Source organism: Phoxinus phoxinus (genome assembly GCF_949152265.1).
Source record: "Phoxinus phoxinus genome assembly, chromosome: 18".
Taxonomy (NCBI): domain Eukaryota; kingdom Metazoa; phylum Chordata; class Actinopteri; order Cypriniformes; family Leuciscidae; genus Phoxinus; species Phoxinus phoxinus.
Genome location: NC_136893.1, coordinates 18,494,611 through 18,521,259, shown reverse-complemented (window position 1 = coordinate 18,521,259; position 26,649 = coordinate 18,494,611). Strand labels below are relative to the sequence as shown.

The 26,649-nt window shown below is 38.0% G+C and overlaps 3 protein-coding genes across 4 annotated transcripts in view; 1 reads left to right on the top strand and 2 right to left on the bottom strand.

Moving 5' to 3' along the window:
* Positions 1-1,187: 1,187 nt before the first annotated feature.
* On the top strand, positions 1,188-9,949 carry pcmtd2b (protein-L-isoaspartate (D-aspartate) O-methyltransferase domain containing 2b). The gene is made up of 6 exons (XM_079587836.1): positions 1,188-1,382; positions 3,130-3,488; positions 4,206-4,308; positions 4,393-4,564; positions 7,017-7,140; positions 7,759-9,949. The coding sequence occupies exons 2-6, from the start codon at positions 3,182-3,184 to the stop codon at positions 8,244-8,246; spliced, it is 1,194 nt and encodes a 397-aa protein (XP_079443962.1). The 5' UTR covers positions 1,188-1,382; positions 3,130-3,181; the 3' UTR covers positions 8,247-9,949.
* Positions 9,950-13,124: 3,175 nt separating this feature from the next.
* Positions 13,125-23,694, bottom strand: kif3b (kinesin family member 3B). Of its 2 annotated transcripts, none has more exons than XM_079587833.1 (9): positions 23,396-23,694; positions 20,241-21,765; positions 19,293-19,394; positions 18,727-18,849; positions 17,225-17,343; positions 16,000-16,116; positions 15,784-15,889; positions 15,396-15,613; positions 13,125-14,891 (listed from the first exon to the last, which is right to left on the bottom strand). In XM_079587833.1, the coding sequence occupies exons 2-9, from the start codon at positions 21,669-21,671 to the stop codon at positions 14,783-14,785; spliced, it is 2,325 nt and encodes a 774-aa protein (XP_079443959.1). In that variant the 5' UTR covers positions 21,672-21,765; positions 23,396-23,694; the 3' UTR covers positions 13,125-14,782. The 2 variants fall into 2 exon arrangements, with proteins under 2 accessions (XP_079443959.1, XP_079443960.1); XM_079587834.1 differs by having other exon boundaries at positions 13,225-14,891; positions 23,509-23,653.
* Positions 23,695-24,818: 1,124 nt separating this feature from the next.
* pofut1 (protein O-fucosyltransferase 1) overlaps positions 24,819-26,649 on the bottom strand; it is a 328,122-nt gene continuing 326,291 nt past the window's right edge. Inside the window, exons 7-8 of the mRNA XM_079587832.1 lie at positions 25,743-25,985; positions 24,819-25,659 (exon numbers count right to left, since the gene is read on the bottom strand). Coding sequence (XP_079443958.1) covers positions 25,465-25,659; positions 25,743-25,985 — 438 coding nt within the window. The 3' untranslated portion in view covers positions 24,819-25,464. The remainder of the gene's footprint in view (positions 25,660-25,742; positions 25,986-26,649) is intronic.

Below are 26,649 nucleotides of genomic sequence, written 5' to 3'. Positions count from 1 at the left end.
GGTGTGTTTCGCTCCTTCCATTGCACTATGCCATGGGTGGGTGTTTCTGGCACCTGCATAGATTTCTCTCCATCTTCTACAAAATATAAGAAAGACAAAGACAAAATGTTTAAGTCACTTCGTGGTGGACTGGCTTCCTGGAAGTATGGTGTTCACATTGTAAAACTAATGCTAATGTCTACAATATAAGTAATTGCAACCTTAAAAATCATAATTCAGGTGAAAAGTATTATATCAACTAATAGTTACAGTATTAAATCAACAAAACAGATGACTCTACTCACTCCTGTTACTTTAACTCACTCCTGTTATTTTTCATATAAGTAACAGGACTGAAAGTAACAGGAGTGAGTTTTTAGGGCAAACCATTGCCTTCAGAAGGTCCAGATGATCCAACTTCCTGTGAAAAATTTGTCTTTTGGAATATTCCATGTTTTTCAGAGAGGGGCAGGGGGGTGTTAGAGTAACATGACTGAGTGAAAATATTAGATAAAATATTTTTTTCTCATGAATTTTTTTTTTTTAAAGCATAGATTGGATATAAAGTCACAAAACAATGCAAAAAAAAACAAAAAGATTTATGTAGTTTTTATTTATGTTTTTAGTTATACATTTTAGCTTAATATTCAGGACATTTTGCTTAATAATAAAATGTATTTTAGAGTTCATTTTCATGTAATTTTATACATATAGTGTTCTGGGGACAGAAATGTCACCCTTTCGGTGGAATGGCTCTGAGGGGCGTAGAATTTAGTAGGGACGCTAGGGACGTGTCCCTACCAATATCCAGTGACATTGATATATATCCCTAGCAATAATTTCGATCAAAACTATATAATGATGTCCCCGTCCCCACCAATATCAAAATCAAACCTATGCCACTACATAACATTTGTCAATTATACTAACCATTTTTGGTTCCAGCATGTTCTGATTTACAAAATGAATTATTGATCAAACGTGAGAGGGAAAACATGTATAGGCTAATGTTACGAAATATTTCTATTTTAAATAAAAGACTCTTCTTTTATTATTTCATCAAATAAATAAAGTTTTTGGTGAGCACAAGATATTTCTTTCATAATAAAAAACACCACTCTTTGTTCTTAGTTCCTCTGTTTTTTACCAAGACAATGTTGAATCTGAATGGTTCGTCTTTTCAGTGAAAGATTCGAGTGCACTGAGATCTCCACGAATGCATTTGACGTCGTCGTGCGTGTGACGTCAGCGCGTCAGCTGGTTTCTGTTTACATCGCATCAATTTTTTCGCAGTGAAGTTAGGCGTTATTGTGGCCGGATCCAAAGATATGACATACGCGTTAATGTAATCGATGGACATTGCTGGTTTGTACGAGACAACCGCTGAGGTCCGCAATCACACGGTAAGATGTAGACTGCGCGTCGAGAATGACTGAGTGCCAGCTGTGGCCGCGGAGAGACTCTTTTGTTTATGTCTGTGTTTGAGCATAGCTTCTCCTCGTGCACAGACAGACTGCAGTTAACTGATGTAAAAAAGCATAATACAGACGTGACCTACATATTACGGTTACTGAATTATAACAGTATATTTCGCTTGAATCCGTGTACAAGTTTCTCGCTGCTTTGTGCTTTACAGATGTATTTTCCAGCGTCGTGTAACAGCGCGACCTGTTTGTCACTGTTTTGCTGAATATGAGGTTCGGTTCCGAGTGTCACATGGCGCACGGTTGTTCGTTATAAATAGTTGACGGCTGCCATCACGACCTCAATAGTTCATCTGTTAGATTAAATGGTGGACTTTGACATAATGTACATTTTACAGCATAATTTAAATCTATTTGCTTAACGTTAACGCTAAGTGACCAGCCCACCATTTTCATTCTCTGCGGTGCTTTTTTATCTAAGTTGACCTGTATCTAGTAGTTGACATTTCCTACTATAATCTTGTTGCTGATTATTTTATAATTATTATGCGTGCATACCTTTTGAGCTCATATTTCACCAGCATATCTTAGGCTATATATTTTACTCCTTGTTAACGTTAGCCCAATGAAACAAATAGCATGATCTTCTTAAAAATTAATTTTATTGCTGGAGAATAGAATAATGATGCTGAAAATCCAGCTTTGACATCACAGGAATACATTGAATTTGAAAACATATTGAAATAGAAAAGTTAATTTAAATTGTAATAATATTTCACAATATTACTGATTCTACTGTAGCCTATATTTAATCAAATTTATGCAGCCTTTGAAAGCAGGCTTCTATAAAAAATATTACCCCAACCGTGTGTGTGTGTGTGTAATGATTTTACATACAACTGTGTAAATTTAATCAATGACTTTTAGGCCATTTATATTTTACAAAACTTAATAGAAATGAGGAATACTTACATCACCAAAAATATAGGCCCCACTTTCATTTAGCCTATGCATTCATATAAATTAGGACCTAAATCTGTATTTTAAAGACGTGATGTGTCAGCTACCCATGTGCTTTGTGTCTGCTTGACAAACAAACAATACTCTCTGCTCTAAATGGAGCCGCTGCCAATAGTTCGAGTCGGGACACAACATTGTGCCACTTTTTACTTGGCATTGTCTGACCTCTAAAATTAGAGTGCAAGAGAAGTGAAGCCGAGTGCGAGTCTTCTTGTCAAGTTTGTTGACGTCAGCTTAGCTCAGATATCTGACATGCTGTGGCTCATTAAAGATTTAGCTATTTTAATTATCATTCTTTGCTTTCTTCCAACCTGCTAGACAACAGTCTAATACTACTAGTAAAATACTACAAAATACTCAATTAGAATGTTCTGCCATTTTAGTAACTTAAAGGGATATTTCACCCCAAAATTAAAATATTTCTAAAACCTATATGAGTTTCTTTCTTCTGTTGAACACAAAAGAAGATATGTTGGTAACTAAAGAGTTGACGAAACCCATTGACTTCCTTTGGACTTCCTTTCTTTTGAAAAAATATAATATGGGTCAATGGGTGCCGTCAACTCTCTGGTTACCAACATTCTTCAACATATCAAATTCATACAGGTTTGGAACAACTAGACTATCGTTTAGATAACCCTTGGTGTGAACGGGCCTTTATTCTAGTTTGAATCTCAAAGTTGAGCTGTTTTGCTTCTGTCTCCAGGCAGTGATAGGCACACCTCAGGACTGTGTTTAGAAGCTCTCCTGCTTTCATCATGGGTGGAGCTGTGAGTGCGGGTGAGGACAACGACGAGCTGATTGACAACCTTAAAGAGGCCCACTACATCCGCTCCGATCTGGTCGAGAAGGCCTTCAGAGCCATCGACAGAGCCGACTATTACCTGGAGGACTATCGTGACAGTGCTTATAAAGACCTGGCCTGGAGGCATGGGAACCTCCATCTGTCCGCTCCATGCATCTACTCGGAGGTGATGGAGGCCTTGGACCTGCTGCCTGGCCTGTCTTTTCTCAACCTGGGCAGTGGCACGGGTTATCTCAGCACAATGGTGGGCCTTATACTGGGTGAGTAAAAAAAAAAAAAAAAAATTTTCCCAGTAAAAAGATCTACACATGCTTAACAAGATGCATTTAGTTGAGAAGCAAAATTGTGTAGCATAGTATAAATGATTGTATTAGAATATAAACTAATATATACTCTGTATGAGTTTATGCTCACCACCAAGGCTGCATTTATTTGATCGAAAAGAGTTAAAACAGTAATATTATTACAATTCAAATGTAATTTATTCTTCTGATGTCAAAGCTGAATTTTTAGCATCATTACTCCAGTATTTAGTGTCACATGATTAATATGCTGATTTGCTGCTCAAGAAACATTTCTTATAATTATTCATGTTGAAAACAGTTGTGCAGCTTCATATTTTTGTGGAGACCGTGATACACTTTTTTCAGGATTCTTTGATGAATAGACAGTTCAAAAGAACAGCATTTATTTAAAATATAAATATTTTGTAACATTATAGATGCATTTACCATCTCTTTTGATCAATTTGATCTGTCCTGCTGAATAAAAGTATTAATTTCTTTAAAAACAGAAAAAAAAATGTTTTCTACTGATCCCATACTTTTGAATAGTAGTTATCTTGAATTACGTTTATATTTTCTTTCTTGTTTTAAGCCTAAACCTGCATTAGACTGTTAGATTTACGTAAAAAGGAATAGTTCACCTAACATATTTAATAAAATATAAAAATATATACCTGTCATTCTTGTCATCAGGTCCGTTCGGTGTGAATCACGGTGTGGAACTGCATGCGGACGTGGTTGAATATGCGTATCAGAAACTCGACTACTTTATCAAAAACGGCGACAGCTTTGACAAGTGAGTGATTTCCTGTGTAACAGTTTTGACTTGGTCTTTTAATCGTCAAATTGTCCATGAATTGGTTGTGTTCAATGACCGCAGGTTCGAGTTCTGTGAGCCGACCTTTGTGGTGGGGAACTGTCTGGAGATCCCTCCGGAGAGTCGGCAGTATGACAGGGTGTACTGTGGTGCAGGAGTTCAGAAAGACTACGAGAACTACATGAAGAACCTGCTAAAGGTTGGCGGGATCTTAGTGCTCCCCCTGGAGGAGAAGGTGAGTACATGTTTATTCATGCTGGTCTTGCTCCACAGCAGTTTTTAAAGGCCCTTTGAAATGTCTAGAAATGCTTTAATGAGTGTAGTTTTCTTTCTTCTGTTGACACACTTCATGTTGCAATAGGAAGTTGGGGCAAGACATATACAATGTCTTTAGTCCAACTTTATAGACCTTATTCAGAGCAGCGCCGTGACAGCGATGCTGTGAGAGATAGACTCACCGTGTTTTCAATGGCATCCGCTTTAAAAAGCTTATAGATCACTTCTAATTTTCCACAGCTCATGTTGTCTGGAGTTTATTTTGTCTACTGAAATTTCTTGTATATTTTTTTTGCAGTCTTTTGTCAGCAGAACAATCCAAAAACATGAAATAACAGTATTAACCCACCAGGGGTATCACTAGGCTCATTTTAGCAGGGCCCCCCTAAAATTCAGCCCCCCTAAAAATTTGCAATTAACTCCATAATATGTATGTACACTAATTTGTGATTGCCTCAGTTCCCTTTAAACTGCAGTAGGCTTCGGCTCCTCCCTGTATTTTAGCAGGTTATTTAGCGTCAAAAGCTGAGGACAACTTGTGTGTGCATTTGTTGATAGATTGTTCTGACAGAGACATCTGTGTATCTCTGTCATAAATGCAGTTCACATAATATGATGCAGGAGCAATAAACTACAAGATGGTTTCCAAACTGCAAAAACTGGGCTTATTTATTTATTTTAAATGTTCCCTTCATCTAAATGGCATGACTTGTCCTACTCTTGCTATACATACTTCAATACAATAAAATAGTTGTAATTTCATGTCATTTTTCTGTTAAAACTGTTTTTGTTTTCCACCAGGTGACAGAAATCCTCCACTAACGCACTGCTAATTGTCCATGTTATCTCCATGAATGAAAATGATAAATGTTGTAGCCTAGATCTTGTCTATATTCTCAATGAATATTAGCTGGTTATTTAAAATGATTAGAAAATAGAAATTAAATCAATATTGGATTGGCTTGACAGGTAGTGTAGAACCTACTGTATTGTCCATGCCTACCCTAGTATACAAACAATATATTAAATTATATATTTGTTTTTATTTAATTATACCATAATGTTGAAATCCTAGAATCGCCCCTGTAACCCACTGAAGAAATGTTTGTCTATCCCTCACAGCGTCGCTTTCATTCCCGCGGTTAAAAAAATCAAAGATGACGCTGCTGTCAATAAGGTCTATTGAGAAATATTTGGATAAAACCATGTGTGTAAGATGAGCGTTTAATATAAGGGGTGGAAGAAAAATGAATGGAAGAAATGGATTCTTGGATGCATCGTTATTCTTTCTTCAACTAGCCTACTCTGGAACAGTTTTTAACCGCAGATGCTTTATGTCACTATGCTGTGCTCTCTGGATTCTAGAAAAAAACATAGTCTGTTTGCTTCCAATTCCACTCATAAAAAAAATTAAAACACACAAACCTTACAAAAAATAATCTTCCATGAAGTTCGAAAAGGTTGAAGCAAATTATACCAGGGCAATCTCTGGCTTCATTCCACAGGATGAGAAACGCGCGCTTTCTTTGCTTTAAATCGCGTAGGCCTACAACGTTACATTCTGTCTCGCTCGCTGGCTTTTAGTGTTCTACTTTACAAATGCTCTACGAAGGCATCATTTATGCCGTTTGGAATGCAGTAAGTAGCCCTATATATTCAATGCACGAAACACACTTAGCCTACCGACAAACGGCTTCTTTCACAAATGCTGTGTGAATGATGCTCGCGCATGCGGCTGTGCTGCTCCGTGTAAGCGGTCAAATCCACTTTAATATCAAAATACTTTCATGATGCAAAATTAATGTAAACATAGTCAATTATGTCTTAAGGGATTAGACTGACAGGATAGAACATCTGATATGTCAAAATAATTCTGTGCATCCGTGTGAATGCAGCCTATAGATCTCTTGCTGTGTATGAAGAGAAAAATTATAATATGTTTCTTTGTTTCTCTTTATTTACTATTTGCTTGCATGTTTAGTTAATTGAAAATTCTTAACATACAATTATTTAAATTAATTTTAATTATTTTTAAAAAGTACTTTCAAATTACATAAGTAATTAGATAAAGAATGTAAAAAATAAATGTAAGATTTAAAGTCGGTAAACTAATTAATAAGAAAAAAAAATGTAGCTCAAGAATCGGTTTGGAATCGGATCGTGACTCCCAGAATTGGAATCGGATCGTCCCATTTTCCTGTGAGTAAATTTTACATATATTTTATAAAAACTGGCATATACATGACTAAAAGACAATACATAAAAGACAAAAAAACAAAACAAAAAAAAAGCCACAAAACTCAACACAAAATCGATTTACACACACATGTAATTAGTATTCACATGGGATGATGTAATTAGTGTAGTAATTACTGACTTGAGGGCTTATTATCTAAGAAACTCTTTTGCAGTTGACCAAGATCACTCGCACAGGTCAGAGCTCCTGGGAGACCAAGAAAATCATCGCTGTGACCTTTGCCCCGCTCGTCCAGCCCAAACAGAATGTCAATGGCAGACCTAAGAGTGTTCCGTTACGTGAGTACACTGAGGAATCAGTCCAATACAAATGATTTTCACACCAAAACTGTTTACACTAAGTCCAATGAGTATGTTTATCATTCTCTGAAACTATTTGTATACCTAAAGTAAATCTCACTCTGATCCTTTATAATTATGATATAAAATGCAACCCATTACTTTTACTTACAAAAATCTTGTTTTACAGATGAAAAACAAAAGATCTGCTTTTGCTTGTAAATAATAATAAAAAAAATTATTATGCAACAAAACACATGGGCTATTCAAACGTTTCGGGAATCAGAAAAAAAAAAGATTTACTATATATATATATATATATATATATATTAGTAAACCATCAAATTTATAATTTACTATATATATATAGGCTATATATATACATATAGTAAATCATCAAATTTATAATTAAGTAATCCATTTACTAATAGATGAGACTGTTCATCAAGAATGTTTGCAAAAATATTTTTTTCTGATTTCATATATATATATATATAGTATATATTTATGTATATTAAACCAGATACACTGATATGAAAGCTAAATAAGAAAGTATTATTTGATAGGGGAAAAATAAATAAAAATTTCTCTTCCTTCCAATGTTTTCCAAATTTCCAGCCATTTTTGAGGTGCGGACATTGCAGGACCTGTGCCGGATTGCTATCCGCCACACTCTCCGGCAGCCCATAGCTATGGGTGAAGGACGCACAAAGAGACGGGTGTCTTTCCCAGGGGCCCGAGCCATGCACCGCTACGGGCCCCGCTTCGAGAGGCGCCGCTTCTGTCGCCGCTTCTACCGCCAGTGCGTCAACTCCATGGTTCTCCACGACTCCATGATTCCCACGGCCATGGACGATTGCAACTACCCCGGAGGAGTTGAAGAGGAAGAAGAGGAAGTGGAGGAGGAAGAGGAAAGGGCTTGCCGCCGAATGAGAGAAGACCTACCCGAGGAGGACGAGGAGGAATCCTCCGGCACAGAAGAGGAGAAAAACAAAGGCGGCTGCGCTCGTGTGGAGCCTCCCGTTAATATTCTGAGGGAGAAGATCCTAAGACTCCCGTTACCTGAACCCCTGAAGATGTATCTGCTGTATTACAGGGAGAAATGAGACGTGCGGTGTAGCGCTAAGACGATTAGACGTGAAGAAAAGCCTTTCTCTTCTTCCTCCTCCTCTCAAACTGGATTAGCATGACAATTAAGTCCTCAATTAATGACATCACAATATCCATATCCCTGTGTGAAGAAAAGCTCCTTTATTTGGGATGTACAGAGATGGAACCGAAGGACTGAGCTCATTTCCTGAATAATCAATGTCGCCTGAGCTCACGCAGCTCTTTTGTTAATTCAGTATTCCCCTCGGCTGAGATGATGGAACACGTACGTGACCTACGACACATTGTCCCTGTGGGAATTGCTTGTTGCTGTGAGCTCTTTTAGAGTAGCATCACTTTGGGATGTGGTGTAGTTTGACAAGGTGAATTGAATATTTTTCTATAGCTTTAAGGTGCGGTCACATTTACCGTCGCTTGGCCAAATCCAGTCGTTTCAATTTCGCTTGTTCAAGTCGGTCACGTGAATCCGCTACGTTGGTCAGAAGAATGCTGCTGGTTTAAAAGTGACTTCTGCTTCATATGATCGTGAATTTCGTGCGAGTATGAAAGAGTTCTTCACGCAGATTTCGCTCGCGTTCAAGGTGGTCATGTGGATGGCTAACAGGAGGCGGCTTGGTTTGAAAGTGGCTTCTGTGTGAGCTGTGCTTTAGGCATTGACATTGGACATTTTTTGCCAGCGAAATTTCGCTAATGTGACCGCACCTTTACACACGTTGGCCCTCCACTGTTGAACTCTTTTCCTTGCCTTTACTGTGTTCTCCAAAATATTGAATAACGCCTGCATGTGTACTGCCGTAGTGCACCCACATTTTGTCAGTATTGGAGTTTGTGGTTATGTGCATTTGATTACCATCGCTGGTAGCATTACATTTGACCTTGACCCATGCGCGTAACAAATTGTTTCTGCACCCAGTTAAAGGAATAATCAACCGTCAGAATGATACACACAGTGATTTACGTTTTCATTGGGTCATATCGCAAGCTTTACCATTATATTGTAAAGACTGTGTTAAAATGAAGAGGAATTATATTTATTGGTAATCACCAAATTTAGTTTTCATCAGGTAAATGAAGCACTTGGATATTTTTCAGTGCTCAGAATCTCTGGCCCTACTCAGGAATACTTTAGGAAAACGTTTTATTTGATATATTTTTTAACTCAAAGAACAAAAAGACCAAAATGTTAGGACCTTTCTATTTTTTGACCAAAAGTATTGAAAATGATCTTTTGCTTTTTGTATATCACAGTGGTGGTAAAACCATGGTTGGATCTGGCGATTCTATGATCCCAGTTCTGATTTCTACACAATTCATCAGCGCTGCAGCTTTTCTCTTTAGTTCTCATTGATGATTGTGTGCTTGTAGGAAACAGACACTTCAATAAAGTTTTGAGTTAGCACACTGGAATGACACATTTCTGTTCATTTTATCTGTGTATTGTACTTGCAATATGTAATTGAAATTCCAAAACTTTTAAGTGTTTTTATTAAGTGTAAATATAACACTTTTATTGTAGATGTTGTAGATTTTGAAGATTGAGAATCCAGATTTTGGACGTTTAGCTAAAAAGCTAATCACAAACCCTTTCACCTTCAGTGATCCTTATTCTTCAGCTCTAATAATACATGAAAGATGTAACATGCCACATTACTTGTATACGCATATTAAACAATAAAAAAAAAATCAAGACTTGTTTTTGAATTTTCTCTCAAGGTTCATGTTTATTTGGGCAAGGGTAAAAATGACATTAAAAGAAACATTTTTAAGAAAAACTATATTATGCTCTTTTACAAAGTCTTGATTTTGTTTTTGGGGTCTACAAGTTTTCATGCTTTAATGTTCAAAAAACAATTTTTTGCATATTTCATTGTTGCAGCACCTCTCTTCCCAGTCTGTCAGTAACACTCTAGGGTGTGTTTCCCGAAAGCATGGTTAGCCAAATATGGTCGCAAGTTCCGTCGTTATCAGCGTAGTTCAACGAGTCGGTGTTTCCATCGTTCTAATGAACATTCGCAAACAGCATCGCAAAGTGTGGTTGGAACGACAGCTCTCGACCTGTGGTTAGAAGCATAGTTTCTTGTTTGCATGACATGTGGACTTAATAAATAATCTTGAGCAAAATAAGCAAGCTGACAATCAGTACAATCTGTGTCTTTTATTTAGAATACATACAAAAGGCATTTAACTCGTTTAGTTTGTAAAGAGATTTAAAGCACCGTTTTTGAAGAGTGTGCATGTGCGTACATGCTCTAGTACGTATGAAGGAGCCAATGATCGAATCGGGAAATAAAGCAAAATAAATGGAAAAAAAATGAGAATTAGTCCTCAGATACCATGTCCGTTATGTATAGCAACGCATCTAGCATTATTCTGATCTCAAACAGATTTAATTGAAAGTATTACTCCACCACGTGCGTGACATCATTAATCAACGTGGTTGAACGACCAATTTGCGACAATATAGACCCTTTTACAAGCCCACGTGATCAAATAGTTGCGTGCGCATTTTGGCAACGGAAGTGGTGTTGTTTCCCATTGGCTCTAATGTGTTAGCAACTCCAAAAGTTTATCAAAACGGTTTCCCAGCATCAAAATGTCTGGTTGTTGCGTTTACGGTTGCACTAATCAATATTCCACCAAGGGGCTTAAGTTTTATAGGATTCCGACAGGATCACGGCCGTTTCAGAAGAACCGGCAGCGCCTGTGGCTGCTGGCGATTAAACGTGTTGATTGTAGCGAGGACATAATAAAAAATGCTCGCGTCTGCAGCACCCACTTGACACTCTGCTGATTCTCGCCATACTTCCGTTGCCAATATGCGCGCGCATACGTTGCTACGTCATCATTGTGTACAAACAGTAAAAGGGTCTATAGTTTAGGGCAAACAGTAGTGACTAGCTAGTTGATTTCTTCCATAGACAGTATATAAACTGGACACAGCGACCCCATAGGTTTCAACGGAGAGAAATTAAGTCAATTAGAAGCACTTACTTCCTGATCGCCAGGCGAACTGCGCAGACTCAAACTGAGCTTGACGACGTAGATGTGACGTGAGCAACCTGTAGGTCTTCTAGTAGCTGTGCCGAGAGAAATCTGAATCATTCCCTTCCGAATCTCGCAGAGACGGAGAGCGTGAGCATTAGCTGTCCATGAGCTAGCAGCGGGAGCAACTTTATCACTCTCTATGGGCTTCTCCCTTGACTTTATGCCTCCACGTCCTCCCGATTGCTTGCGAGCTTCTCTGCCTGTCCATACGGTAATTTCTCGACTTGTGCGACAGAGTCGCGCGGTTATGACGCAATCGTTAGCCTATTTTTACAAAAACTGCTTCTACGGGGCCATAACGTAAGATACAAGGTAATGGAGCCTTTTATACATTTTCGTGTTTCTTTAGAAATAAACAATGGACAAACGGTGTCTTTAAACGCCTCAGATGTAAAGTTATTCGCTGTCAAAGTGACGCCAAAATGAATGGGAGTCAATGGAATGCTAACAGCAGGTGGGGGTCCGCTAGCCAATGGCGGCGCCCGGGGATGCTTCAATGTCTTCCGGAACACTGCCCCCCTGATTTCTTCAGATGCATCGAACTACGGTAGTTAAGCAGTTACGTCATTGTACTGGAAACGCATCCCAGTTTAGTTCTGGTCTCTATGAAGCCCCTCCTCCCAGAAAACGCAATGTGCTCTGATTGGTCGGCTGGACCAGTGTGTTGTGATTGGTCAACCGCCCCCTTTCCATAAACATGTGTCCCAATTTAGAGGCTGCATCCTTCGAAGGCCGATTGCGTCACCACCACGCTGCCATAAAGGCTGTCACAATTTAACCGCTCCTTCAAATGCGGCCTCGAAATGCGTCCTTCGTTTTCTGAGCAATGAAGGATACAACAGATGGATCCTTCGCAGCCTTGCGTACCCCCGAATATATTGCAGGCTAATGACGACAAAATTTTTTTGAGAGAAATTGCCGGATTACACATTTATTTAAATGCAAGTATTGGCCTTAAACTTACTCGAATATATAATAATACAATGTAAAAAAATTAAGCGGTTCAAATGTTGACATCTTGCCAAGATGCAATTTTATAGTTTATACTCTTTATTATGTATGTAAATGGACCACGGTGAACATATTTAGACAGGTTGTGAACCCGGTTTTGTCTTTAGCCAGTTGAATACAACTTTTGAAAAAGTCCAGTACAAACGTTACTGTCACTCATGGCAGCCGTTACAGCCTCGATAAGAACAGTCCTGCGTAGGCTATACCGTCCCATGTGACAACGCTCAGTCCAACTTCGTTGCCTTTGAAGTTCGAGTCCTTCGAATGATGTAGCCTTTGAATTGGGACAGCCTATTAATATAGCTAAACCAGGCCTCTCCCCTTTATTTTGCTATGCCTTGGGCAGGAATTATTCAAATGAGGAATATTGTGACGTGATTGTTCCCTGAAGAAAACTTAGGTCTACAATCGAAGTGTTTCAGGGTATTCAGAAATAGTGCTTACTGATATAGAGAATAACTCTTTGGAGTGACACTGTGCTTTGTAACTTGCAGACCTTTTTCATGCTCAAACAGCAACATTTCACACTAAAGATAATTGAAAAAATTAAGAAAAAAAAGCAGCACAGCAGGTCCCATTTAAATATTTCAGGAGTTCTACTATGGAAACATTCTTAATCTTTAAAAAAAAAAAAAATTAATCATTTAAAAAAAATTATATTTTCAATTTAAGAAATTTTAATGATCAAAAACAAAAAATGTAATGATCTCGCTCAGAATTGGAAGGCCACGCTTCAGATTACAAGATCATTGCGCTGCCATAACCTGGAAGAGGACGAGGAGGATCTACAACTGGAGGACGTTTGGGCGAAACAATAAAAAGATATGATTATTTATTACTTATGGAAGTTAAACAGTGATTTTTGGTGGAGAAATTACAAATTAAATCTGAATAAAAGGATCAGCTCCTGCACAGTCAAACATATTAATCATCATTTAAAAGATGGTTAAGAAATTATGGACATCAGCATTCTAAACATTAAAACTATTTTCTCTGTGTGGTTGTTTATTAGAATGCAGACATATAGTTTCATTTAGTCTATAATGCTTTAGATGTTCTTATGTCATACTAAAACCTTTAAAATAATATAGACGTATGCAATAATACAGCTAGGATGGAGCAGACAGTAATATGAATTAGATTATGCATATTTAAATGAAGAAATACACACATTTCAATGAGAACACCAGCATCAGGATTTGCAGTACACATTCTGATAATCCAAAAACCGTTTACTATTTAATGTAATCTGCTTAACACAGAAGAATTTAGTGAATCACATGAAAATTATACTTAGATCTCATATGCAAAAATAAATTTGTACAGAACTTTAAATAATACAAAAATTCAAAAATAAACCATATAAATCTAAGCAAAGAAAATAAGACTGTTAAAAACTATCTACAATTGCTTGAATATAAAACCAACGAGTATGCTAACAAGTTAGCCTTTTAAATGTCACTCCAAGACGCATTTATTATTTTTGTATTATTATTTTAATACAACTGCACTGATAATGCAGATTTATTTACTAACATCTCTCAATATACAAACCGTATGCAATGACACGGTGAAAGAACCCTACAGTAGCAGCAGGCAATGGTATTACCTTCACTAGTTCAAGGTTTGACAGTTCAACAGACAGATATAAGACTTACTCATGTTTACAGATCTCCGTGTGTAACATTTAGCCATTAAATACAAGCCTGCCCAACACAACAGGCTTATAGTGTAAATCAAAGCATTCAGGAAACATCCACTGGGGTTTTTGTGTGGATTACAGGTTCTTCAGGTCAAGGGAGATCTCAGACCACCAGGAAACCTCCTTCTGTACTCAATGAGAATCTAAGGCACCTTGGAACCCTGATAATCTTAGTGTGATGACCTTCAAACTCCCTATCTCCTTTCCTTACTGGATACAGCAACCCTTCCCCCAGCCAAAGAGACTCAAAGAGTCTTCAAGAAAGGCTTAGAGGTTGTTTTGGGTCTCGGCCAATCACAAAATGTCCTTATGCTCCCTCAACACAGTACTTCTGTGGCCCAAACCAGCCGAAATATCATCTTCGACTACTTTTGTGTGGGAAATTTGTTATTCCTACAATTAGAAAAAGTAGACACACACACAAAACCATCCCCACAAAGACGAATCTAACACGTATGGTCACAATGCCGAGACCTTCTGCTGTCTCAATGACCTCACACATACACACATGTAACATTTTGTTCGAGTGCAAACTAAATCTGTGGAAGTTCATCTTGTGGTGAGCTTTAAGACTTTGCAGATTGCCAAATGTAACTTTTTTTGTGTGTGCTATAAACATGATGTCAAAAGGACAAGCATTAACGGAGGGCCGATTGGTTTAAATGCCACACCAGGAGGAGCTCGATGAGACGTTCCACCGTCTTTAATGCGCCTGGCATTTAAGAACATTGATGCCAAAGCTGGTTAGTCCATACGGAGCAGCGAAGGCCGGGGTCACTTAGGCACAAGGCCTCGAGATTGTGGGTAAAGAGGAGACCCTGAGCCGGACAAAGGGCTGTGAGCTGAAGTTGCAGTGCTCACCTTCTTGCCAGTTTTTGGGCGGCTGTGGGAGGATTATGGGGGGAAACGAAAAAGTGTATTAAGGTAGGATAAACAAAGAGGTGGAAAATAAAAGGGAAGAGGTTGAAGGTAGGGCTGCACCATATTGGAAAAAACTGACATTGCGATTTACTTTTTTTGCGCTATGAAGAAATACAGGAATGCTCACCAGACAACTAAAATAGCTATATAAGGTAAGAAGCAATCATTCTAGAATGAGTGAAGGGATTCTGTTGGGGAGTGCAAAATAAATATATTGTAACTGTTGTACTGTAAAATAAGTGAAACTCTGCACTTTGCATGTAGGCAGCTTATAGTCGGGTGAAGCACTTTATCATGGGCTGCACACGTGTGCATGAGCAGTGCCACTCTGGAGCCGGTGGCATGCATTTATTTAATTAAACTGCAATCTGCGTGATTTGACAATTGCACTAAGCCATATTGCGATATCGTTTTTATATATATATATATATATCGTGCAGCCCTAGTTGGAGGGATAATTTCTCACCCTGACTTTGGTTTCTTGGAAAACCCAGCAGCGGAAGCGCTGAGGCCTGGACTGGAGCCAAGGCTGGCACGGAGGCCTGAGGCGTCCACCTGGATCTCGTCCTCCTCTCTCAGAGCGTCCTCCAGAGCCGCAGCCACTTTAGGTGCTATCACCGGTCCCTCGTAGTCTTTTGTGGTCCGTGTGGGCAAGTCCAACTCCAGCAGCAAGATATTCTCAGCCTAAAAGACGGGCGGGGAGAATATCAAAAGACGAAGGCAAAAGATCAAGGACACGACGTGCGTTTGATTCTCCTAAGCTCATCTCTGTCGCTGTAAAGAGTGAGGGAGTGCTGTAACTTAAGGCTTTGTGTAGTGCCATGTGGAGGATTATGGGAACAGTGTCAGCATACCTTGTATCTGACATCAGGCCGCATCAACATGGCCATACGGGCATGCTGACTCAGAGGCCGTCTGTAGCCGACTGCAGAAACAGGCCTTTTCATCATCTGCTGATCACTGAGAAAAACAAGAAACGTTACAGTGAACAAGTCAAGGATGTTGGTGGCCTAAAATGACACTTTCCAAATCATTTCCCAGTTTCAAATTTCCAAAATCAGCCTACGTACTTTTGAATGCGGGTGATGGGGGTCATTTTCCAGAGGTCATCTTCCTCGTCAAAAGTGGCTCGAGTCACAATCTTGTTCTTCTCCTCCAGTGGGATGAAGTTCTCTATGATCAGATGTCTGGTGGGAAAAACACAAATGTTAACAAGTCAATGACATGATGTTAAGGATCTTTTCATTATTCAAAATGCCTTATATAAAGACCTCTTCCATGATAACATGCTTTAAATTTCTGAATATTTTTGGAGATTGATTTTTTATAATGAAGAAAAAAAGACTTCAAGTATTAAACCTTGAAGTATTTTGGCATCATCTTATTATTAAAAACAGTGAAGGAAAATTTGTTAAAATATTAATATTTGAAAGGGATAGGTTACACTTAATTTTAAGGTGTCCTTGTTACAGTGTAATTACATGTTGTTAATAAATTAATATTACTTAAATGCATTACAATAGGGTTAGGAATAGGGATTGATTAAGGGTTAGTTTTATGTAATTATAAGAACACCGAAAAATAAAATGTATGACCATCAAGCAGAAAATAATAAGTTATATGACAAAAAAGACACCTATAAGCACTCATGACTGTGTGGTTATATATTTTTTAAAATTATACTTTTACACCTTGAAAAGTTTAAATAATGATTTAGATGTACACATACACACGTGGTAGAGTTAAGGAAAACTTTTACTTGATGGCTATACAGCATCACATGATATATTTATTTTAATTCATAAAATTAAATTTTTTCTTAAAAAATGTTTTTCAAAGCCATATCAAGAACTTGGAACATCCATAATAGAGTAGATTTCTTTATCTTGAACACTCACTCACCCCAACTGCACTCAAAAGCAGTCTGTAAATCTCCCCTTAATGGATACTCTACTTCAGAGATCGCTCAGTACACTAGAGTCTTAGTGAGAGTGTGTATTAAACTGTTGACATCTGTAATGTAGTAGTGCTGAGTTCAGAAGATTTCCAAGAAGTCAGAACACTCTACACACTATAGCAACAAAACCATTAAATCTAGGATTTCTTTATCGCCATGGTTGTGGTTTCTGATAAGATCTGAAAAGATTTTTTACAAACACTAATAATGTATCAACACTGCTAAATGTAATCTTTAACGAACCTCAAAATTAATATCCATTTTGATTTAGTACATCATAATGTTGTGATGCCTACATTCTGGTAATGCTGATGGTGAGGGTTTCTGGGTTGACATACTTAAGTTTGAGTTCTCTGGTCAGCTCGTTCTGAGTCTGCTCCAGCTCCTGCCTGTATTTGACATGTTCATCCTGGGCGTCCTGAATCTCCGCCTTCACAGACTGGAGCTTGGAAAAGAGCTACATGGAGACAGGAACAGACAAGACATTCAAAAAAAGATTAGGCTCTTATAGGAATAAGTAAGGCATATGGGTGATTCTATAATTTTAGGTACATTTGGGGTCCAAAGTCATTGTATTTTTCTCCTTGTTATATATATTTTTTTAAATAATAATTTGTTACTCATTGGCACGGATCAAGATGTTACAGGCCATTCCAATATATTCTTTGAAAAGCATCTTATATAGCTGAAAATCATAATTTCTTCTTGTCCGAAGTAGTCATTGTATTTTTTCCATCATGTTTCATTGTGTGATCAAAATATATTATTTTACTTTTCTATAGGTAATATTTCATTTATTTTATTTATAAAAGCCCTATATATAATAAATATAATCTTATAAAAATGTGTCTCCATAAATATAAATCTTGCGTCAATTCTGTTACCGTACCATACTTTGCCTTTAAATTGGTGGAATTATCTCCCACAACTATAAGATACAGGAAATGATGTCACTTTCCCTCACTGATAAGATCTGAAGCACTGAAAGGCATGTGTGCTCTATCTGAGAAAATAGTTTAATCTAAAATCTAGAAAGTTATTTTGTAAAACCTCAAAATTGTAACTACAATATCGAAAGGAAAACAGAATTTATCACTGATCACAGTAGGTTTAAAAATCATGATTTCATTAGTGCTATGTGCTCATAGCATTTATGCTAGCAAGTAGAGTTTTGGGCTAAACAGTTTAAAATTGTCAATGTGGTTACCATGGTAGAGTAACAATGCTGACAGTATGTAACAGAATTGACAGTAACAGAGTTGACAAACTGAACCATTACCGGTACTATAAAGAAATTCGTTTTTTCGTATAAAAAAAAAGGGGGAAAAAACTGTTTGGCAAGCACCGAATTATTAAAATGGAATATGTTTTCAATAATATACTGGAAAGAATTTCTGTTAGTGAACAGTTTTTTACCTTTCTTGAAACGCAAAATGTATCTCCAATGTATCTTATAGAATCACTCATATGCTCTGAACACTCTGCCAAAAGGAGGTCACATTCAGTCATGTATGGATGATCCTCAACCAGGAGGATGGAGATATGTCATGAGAGCTGTCCTACTACTAATGACTCCAGAGAATACAGCTAGACTCTAAAAATACATCTGATCACATGCACAAGCAGCTTTTCTAATGCCATTGTAACTTTGACATGTTCATTTGTACAGTTCCTATAAGCCATAATGTCTCCTGCACCGCTATTTAGCAGCAGCGCTAAACAGAGCAGAATAAACAAGAAATGTCCAATTAACATAATGATTGTTATGAGTAAGAATATTCTCTCACCCATTAACTGGAACCAATCCAATGCATAGAAGCTGATATATAAGCATCAATACCTTTTTCAGTTTCTTGGTCTTGATGTCAACTTCCTGCTGCAGTGAGCTGTACGTCTCTTTCAACTCCAGTGTATCTTCATCACGACACTCTATTTCCTGCTTCATCTCCCTTTCCCGCCTTTTCTGCTCACACACACACACACACACACACACACACACAATAAATGTTTAAACATCTTTGCATTTCACATGCCCAAGTATAAGTGCTCATATAAAGTTAATAACATCACAACGGCAAGAAAATTACCATACAGATTTCTAGCTAATCATCTTTTAGATGAACATTGTTCTTGAACACAACGACAAGCTACATATTGCATCATAATTTCTAAGTAAGGTTTGTAAATGCAGCTCCAACTAAACAAAGACAGGACTGTTAGGTATAAAAAAAAACTCATAAATGCTTAAATCAGCTTTTTTCCTCCATTTAAAATTCAGCTTCCCAGAATATCCACACCACAAACGATGAGGAGACTAAAATAACCTGTCTCCTTTGAAACAACCTTGAGGACTGAAACACAGTCCAGCTCAATCTCTAGTATAAAGTGTGTTGTTGGAAAGTGTACCTGTTCAGCGATCTCCTGTCTCTTCAGCTCCAGAATCCTCTGCTGCTCATTGGTGTGGTCCACGATGTTCTTCCCTCCCACCAGCAGCTTGCTCTCCATGGCCTGAGAACAATCAACTGGTTATCTGATAAGCCAGATGCATTTAAAACAAATACTATTGAATCTTTCCTATATTTTATAAAAGCTGCAAGTTGTTTGCAGCCAGAATTGAATCCAAGGAGACTAAATAAATGAGTATTAATATGAACACATGACTCTTATGAGCTGGTTCTTTTAATAAATCTTTTAAAAGACTCATGTAAGGGCTCAATAAAGGATATTTTTCTTTTTGACTGACCAGACCGGTCGTTTCCATGACATTATCTCAATTGCCCCAATGCAAAAAACAAAACAAAAAATCCATTTACAATTATGGATTTAAACATATCTACATGTATACATTTTCAAGTTTAATTTTTTTTAATATATATATATAATTTAAAAAAAGACTTTATAAATATTTTTTGAGGGTTGGGGGGGGGGGGGGGTCATCAAATGTTACGTTTATCACAAAGAAAATTTGCAATAATTTCACGAGGTTTAAAAAGGACATTTATAATATTGCACACAAAAATTAATCTGTTTAAAATGAATGCGGTTCTGTTGACATTTCTATTTATCAAAGAAAAAAATGATCATGTTTTCCACAAAAAGATATTAAGCAGAATAATAAGAAATTATTCTTGAGTATCAAATTAGCATATTAGAATGATTTCTGAAGGATCATGTGACACTGAAGACTGGAGCAATGATTCTGAAAATTCAGCTTTGACATCACAGGAATAAAAACAGTAAAATTGTGTTGTTATATCAAATAAATGCAGCCTTAATGAGCATAGAAACTTCTTTCAAACATATAAAAACTTTTAAACAGTAATGTATTTCCTCCCGAGGTTTGGACTGTCTAACCTTAACTTTGGCCGTCAGCATCTCGGAAGCGTCCTTCTCTCTGCGTAGATCGTCCATCTTCCTCTCCTTCTCTTTCAGCAGGCGCTGTTTGTCCTCTGCCACCAGGCTGTGGTCCTCCATGATGGCCCTCCTCTCCTTCTCCAGCTTCTCCTGTTGCTCACGCCAATAATCGGAGATGTTCTTATCTGCACCTATTTCTTCCTCTTCGTCGTCGTCATCATCCTCCTCGTCATCATCCTCCTCCCCATCCTCTAACTCCTCTCCTCCTTCTCCAACCCTCCTCCTCCTCCTTTTTCTCCTCTTCTTGCCAGACCTTTTCTCCAATTGTTCTTTCAAGCGGGCGATCTCCTCCTGAAACTCCCGGAGCAGGGCATCCTTGGGGTCTTCATTGACGCGGGGTTTGTTCTTGATGTTTTTGGCGCGGTTTGCATAGCGTAGCGTGGTCAAAGTCTCCTCTACATTGTAGGAAGCAGGTCCAATGTTGGCCACCATAACCGTTCTGGCATTTCCACCCAAGGAATCCTGCAGCAGCCTCGTAAGCTTAGAGTCACGGTACGGGATGTGGGTGCTTCTCCCGTCCACCAGCGCCGAGATGACGTTGCCCAAAGCTGACAAGGAGAGGTTGATTTTGGTGGCTTCTTTCAAGCGCTCACCTTGCGCTCCAGTTTTGGCCTGTCGTTCACTTCCTGCCAGGTCAACAAGGTTGAGTTTCCCAACCCGAATGTGGTTCTCTCCATCAGGACCCAACTCACTGCACTCAACGGTGATGACGAAGATGGCGTGAGAGCGAGAGCTGTGCTCGTTCATGTTGGTTGCACCAACCGAGCGGTTCTGGTTCCCCACATTCATCACATGCTCAATCTCACGAACGCTTTTAGTGACGAACGAAGAGAGGTCTTTGACGTAGACGCCCGTATCAGGCCTCTCTTTGAGCTCCAATCGGTGCAACTGGTCCTTCGATAAGAGGTCCCTGATTTCTTCTTGATAAATCTCCAAGTATGAAGCCCTGACCAAGTACTGCTGGTTCTGAGAGCGGGAGATGTGAGTGAATATGTGTTCAAAGGAGTTCGGAATGACACCCCTCCTTTCGGGGTCGTTTCGTACCCCTTCCATCGTGAAAGTCTTTCCGGTGCCCGTCTGACCGTATGCAAAGATGGTCCCATTGAAGCCGAACAGTACAGAGTCCACCAATGGGCGGAAAGTCTCATCGTAGAGCTCCATCTGCTTTGAATTCCAGTCGTAAACGGAATCGAAGGTGAACACTTTGGGGTGATCATGGGAGGATGCAGCTCGAGGGTTGCGCACGCCCACTTGCCCTAACTTCACATCCACGGAGACCACTCTATCAAAGTTGGCGACTCGCTCTTTCTCATTCATGGGGCGGCAACGCACCACTACCTTAACGGATTCAGAGCTCTTGCTTTTGGACATTTTGTTGCCTTCTGGAGTGCTTTGGTATATCTGCTGGCTTCTCTTAATGAGTTTGTAGTTTATTTCACAGTGATGGAGCTGCCAGCATCAGAGCCTGCAAAACATGATGCAACTCGGTGAAATGACAGAAACATGTACAAAGCCAAGAGATAGGCTAAATATGAATAAAAACAAACATTTTTCTAGTTAACTTAGGAGGCAAATCTGTAGTTACCATTTTTCACAAAAAGACAGAATGATAACAACATATTTGGTAAGCTAACAAAATTTTAAATCAAGCTGACGTCATGTCGATGTCTTATGTCAATTTAGACTTTTTATCTCATGATTTTTTTTTTTAATTCAAATGAACAAAAACAAAATGACTAGGACATTGCATTTTCATGTTTTTTTTTTTGTTTTTGTTTTTTTTAAATCAGCATGAAAGTTGCAATAGTCTTTTCTTTCCTATTGTGACATATCCAAGTGAAATGGCTTCTCGAACAACAACAAAATTAGGGCGGGACTTGATTTTGTCCATGGGAAGCTATTGCTGTGATCTCAAGTGAGTGACAGGTTGTCCCGCCCTTGTCATCAGAGAAGAGAAGAGATGTCACTGCAAGATGGAGGGAAAGTTATTTTTATTAAAGATTATTTATGTGGACTGACTGGACTCATTAATTAATTATATATATTTATTTATTTTATTTATGTGCACAGATAAACAATTTATAAATTCTGCAACATTCCATCAAGAATGGTCAAGAACTTTTGAGCACCGTTACCATAAATGCCATGGTACCTCAATATCACAATCATTCAGTATTATGGTTGGCTGTATATCAAAATAGCATTATATAATAACTGTAGCCATAGTTATTTGTAAAGGTTGGGTGGAATAGTTTTAGTTGAAGTTGGCCTAGAATAATATCACAATGTTTATTAGCTGTACGTTTTTGTAGCTTTACAACTAACGTTAGCCAACTAGGCTAAAGTATAGAGCTGAGGCTAGAAAGTGACCAGCTGATGAATCGATTGCTAGAATATACAACCAACTAACGTACATTTCTAGACTTGTAAAGTCGTTTTTGCCCCTCCTTAATGATATTTTCCTTACCAAACTTGCACCAAAAGCCAATTTTAGCCACTTCACTGTAGCCAACCCAAAAGTAACGTTATATATATAAAACGATCTTGCGATAAATAATTACGCAATTCATTTGCTTAAGTAACGTAACTTAACGTTACAGCAGTCGTTATTACATTATTCCCAAATTAGCATTTTTCCTACATTGCCCACCATTATAATTTATACGATGAAAGACAATACATGAACTACGATATTATCTGTAGCATCAGTGCCAATTTATATAAGCCCATCTGGGAAAAAAAATCATCTCAAATATCTGTAAATCTGGTTTAACGTTAGAGTCTGTAACGTTAAATTAAATCTCAGTCTCGGTTGTCATGAAATAGCGAGATATAACGGCGACAAACAGACTATAAAGAGTAAATACGAGAGACAAGAATTGTCTGTTTGGTTGAAAACGTCACTGTTTCAACTGAAATCATGTTATTTAATCAAAGTTAAATCATATAATTTCGTTAATATTAGCGGTCAATGTGTATAAACGGGTTATTGAGGTCGGCGCTCCTCAGAGACTCAAGACAAGCGGCCTGGCAACGGCAAACAAACCGAGTCATTTATACAGCAACACACATATAACGTAAGACATGCGACTCACCTCTCCCATCCCCAACTATTTAACCTGTCAATTACGCCAACAATCGCCGTCGTCTTCATATCCGCCAGAATACACCTCTCAAATCTGCCAAGCGATTAAATATGCAAAATTACCCGTATCTCTCCTCACGAACTCCGTCAGCCATGTCTGTGGCTGTCTGACTGTGTGAGAGGGAGATAGGGAGAAAGGGAGAGGTGATCCCCCTGCAGGCCGGGATGGATCTAACGTTACTGCTGCTGGATCAATCCAGCCTGTGGCAAGGGCAAGCTTTCATTCCAAGGATATGAATTCTTGATATCAACAATGACGTCATCACTAGCAGAAATACGATTTCTTTTTTAACTAGTGAAAATACAATGTTGATGCCTAAATGCAGTCGACAGAGGTAAAAGGCTGAAATGAACGAGCCTACACCACGGTCCCACGACTTCAACGTCACCATCACTAAGCTATCAACAACTCTTTCAATTTTTATCTAAAAACATTTTCTCCGAAACTTAAGTTTGAGTAAGATTAGTTAATAAGAGCACAATTATAAGCATGATGAGGCTGTAAAGGCAGACTTCGTTGGCGTGATGACATCTCCCTGACCGCCTTTTTCGAGACACAACGCAATATTATTAAATTAATACATTTAATTATAAATGAATCATAATAATATTAATACATATTTAATAATAAATTAATTTAATAATTTTAACTAGTGAAAATTTAATTGTTGATATCAAGAAGAATTGAATGAATAAAAGTCAAAACGGCTTGCCATATCCAACCTTTAGTTAAATATTTTCAAAGCGGTTTCAAATGTCCACTATAGATTTGTATATTTGTTTGTTTTGTTATTAAAGTAATGGAATAACAATAAAGCGCTAATAAAATTAATGAATGATCAATTTATTATTAAGAATAAGTTTTCAAATTGACAAATAGACATATTTAAAACTACTTTTTTTTGCAACAATTTGTTGCACTGACAATAAATACACTATTGTTCAAGTTTTTTTGATGAAAGAAATTAATAATAATTTAAAACTCAGTAAGGACACATTAGCTCTATCCAAATTGACAAATGTTTCCTAAACATAAAATCAGGATGCTTTCTGAAGGATCACGTGACACTGAAGACTGGAGTAAAGATGCTGAAATTTCAGCTTTACCATCACAGAAATAAATTAGGCCTACATTTTAAAATATACCTTTAACTGTATTATCACCAAATGAAGACAGCCTTAGTGAACATAAGAAACTTCTTTCAAAAACATAAAAAGAAATGATCAACCCTAAACGTTTGAAAAGTAGTATAGTAACCACTGCATTTGAGTGGAAACAATTTGATTCATTGATTGATTTTTGAGTATATACAGATGTAAACATATTTAAAGAACGCCTTTTTAAATAGATCATAAAACCAAAGGACACAAATGCACACCGAATACTGCTCATTTTATTTTTTATTGATAAACTAATTTGAGGAATGTCATCCAATACAAAATTACTAACAATAACAAACAGTTTAAAACACTTATAAAACATTTCTGCCATTCGGTTTCACACTGACTTTCAAAATAATTTGCATTACTGGAACACCAGAAAGTCTGTATGACATGCATTTAATGTTATTATTATTTTTTATACATTTTCAGAAATCACTGGTGCTCTTAAATTGGCTTCACCGCTTACACCTGACTAAATCTGACTAGTCTCTCGGTCATAATTCTTAGACCCTAACGGGTCAGTTTCCATCCTCGAATTAGCCAGTCTATACAAACATCCCAGTACAAACATATAATCGATATGCCATGATAAAACACTTATTTCTAGAAGAAACAGGGAGCAAGATCTAGTGGGGCATTTGGTTCTGGTTTGGTTGCTCACAGTTAAGGTAGTAGTGCAAAATGGGAGATATGGTGTGTCCAGAGAACTCAATGAGGAACTAACCTCCATTGTTCTCCCTTCATTTAAGTACTTAACGTAAATCGAAATGTTCTTGTTCAAAAACGAATGACACCTGAAACATGCAAACCCTCAACCAGTATTCACAGTTACAAAAACGTAACCTCTTAATTTCATTAGAGTTCCTCTTTTGTTTTCCTTTTTCCTGGGTAGTCCATGCCGAAGAAGGATGAAGGTTTCCCGTGAAAATCTCTCTCCCTTTTAACAAAGGCTGAGAAGGACGAGACGCAGTTGCCGATGAAGTGATCGGCCTGGCCGAGGACATACAGGTCAACCTGAGCAGTGTCCGGCTGCAAGCTCACGACCTTCACCTGCACAAAATGTGTCAGCGCTATTATATTCTGTTTCCTAAATCACGGTTACGCATTTGTAATGTGAAAATGTAAAACCTCACCTCGCCCTTGAAGAGTTTCTGAATCTCTGCGGTGTGCGACTCGGAGTCGGTGGCTATGTATACTGACTGAGCACTGGTGTTCTTCACCCAGAGTTTCACAGCACGGCGGATCTCGGACAGATCCGGTAAACACATGGTCATGGTCAGCGGCAGGGCAGTTTGGCGGTCGTATCCCACACACTGTGGAGACGCCATGAAGTGAGGACCAGTATCAGCCGACTTCAAAAGCTTGCAGGCATTTTGCTGTGTGGAATGGTAAAAACAATAGTTAAAGGAGAACTCCGGTCAATTTTAACATTGAGCTCAATTTTTAGTAAATTTGGAGTGCTGTCAATACAGAGAACAACGACAAAAATCGGTGTTGCCTACACCGTGTTATCCTATTTTTAAAATTTGCACCCTATTGACTTCAATGGGGCAAGTTTTAAACCTGCTTTTATCCTCTTACCATCCTTGATGTGTCATTACAAGTGCCCAGCCATGTTGAGTGATTCCTTCAGAGTGAACACGGTGAATCTGACTGCATTAGATGTGAAAGATATTCATAAAAATGATGTTAATTCAACAAGCGCAAATACCTGTATTTAGTTCCTGTTTTCGGTCGAAGTCCAAAGTAGTCGATTGTCGAGTTCACGCGCGTGATCTAAGTAACTAAACCTATGCGCGTCAACTCGACAATCGACTACTTTGGACTTCCACCGAAAACAGGAACTAAATACAGGTATTTGTGCTGGCTGATATAACATCATTTTTATTCATATCTTTCACATCTACTGCAGTCAGATTCACTCGTGTTCAGGAATCACTCAACATGGCTGGGCACTTGTATGACATCAAATATGTTAAGAGGATAAAAGCAGGTTTAAAACTTGCCCCATTGAAGTCAATAGGGTGCAAATTTTAAAAA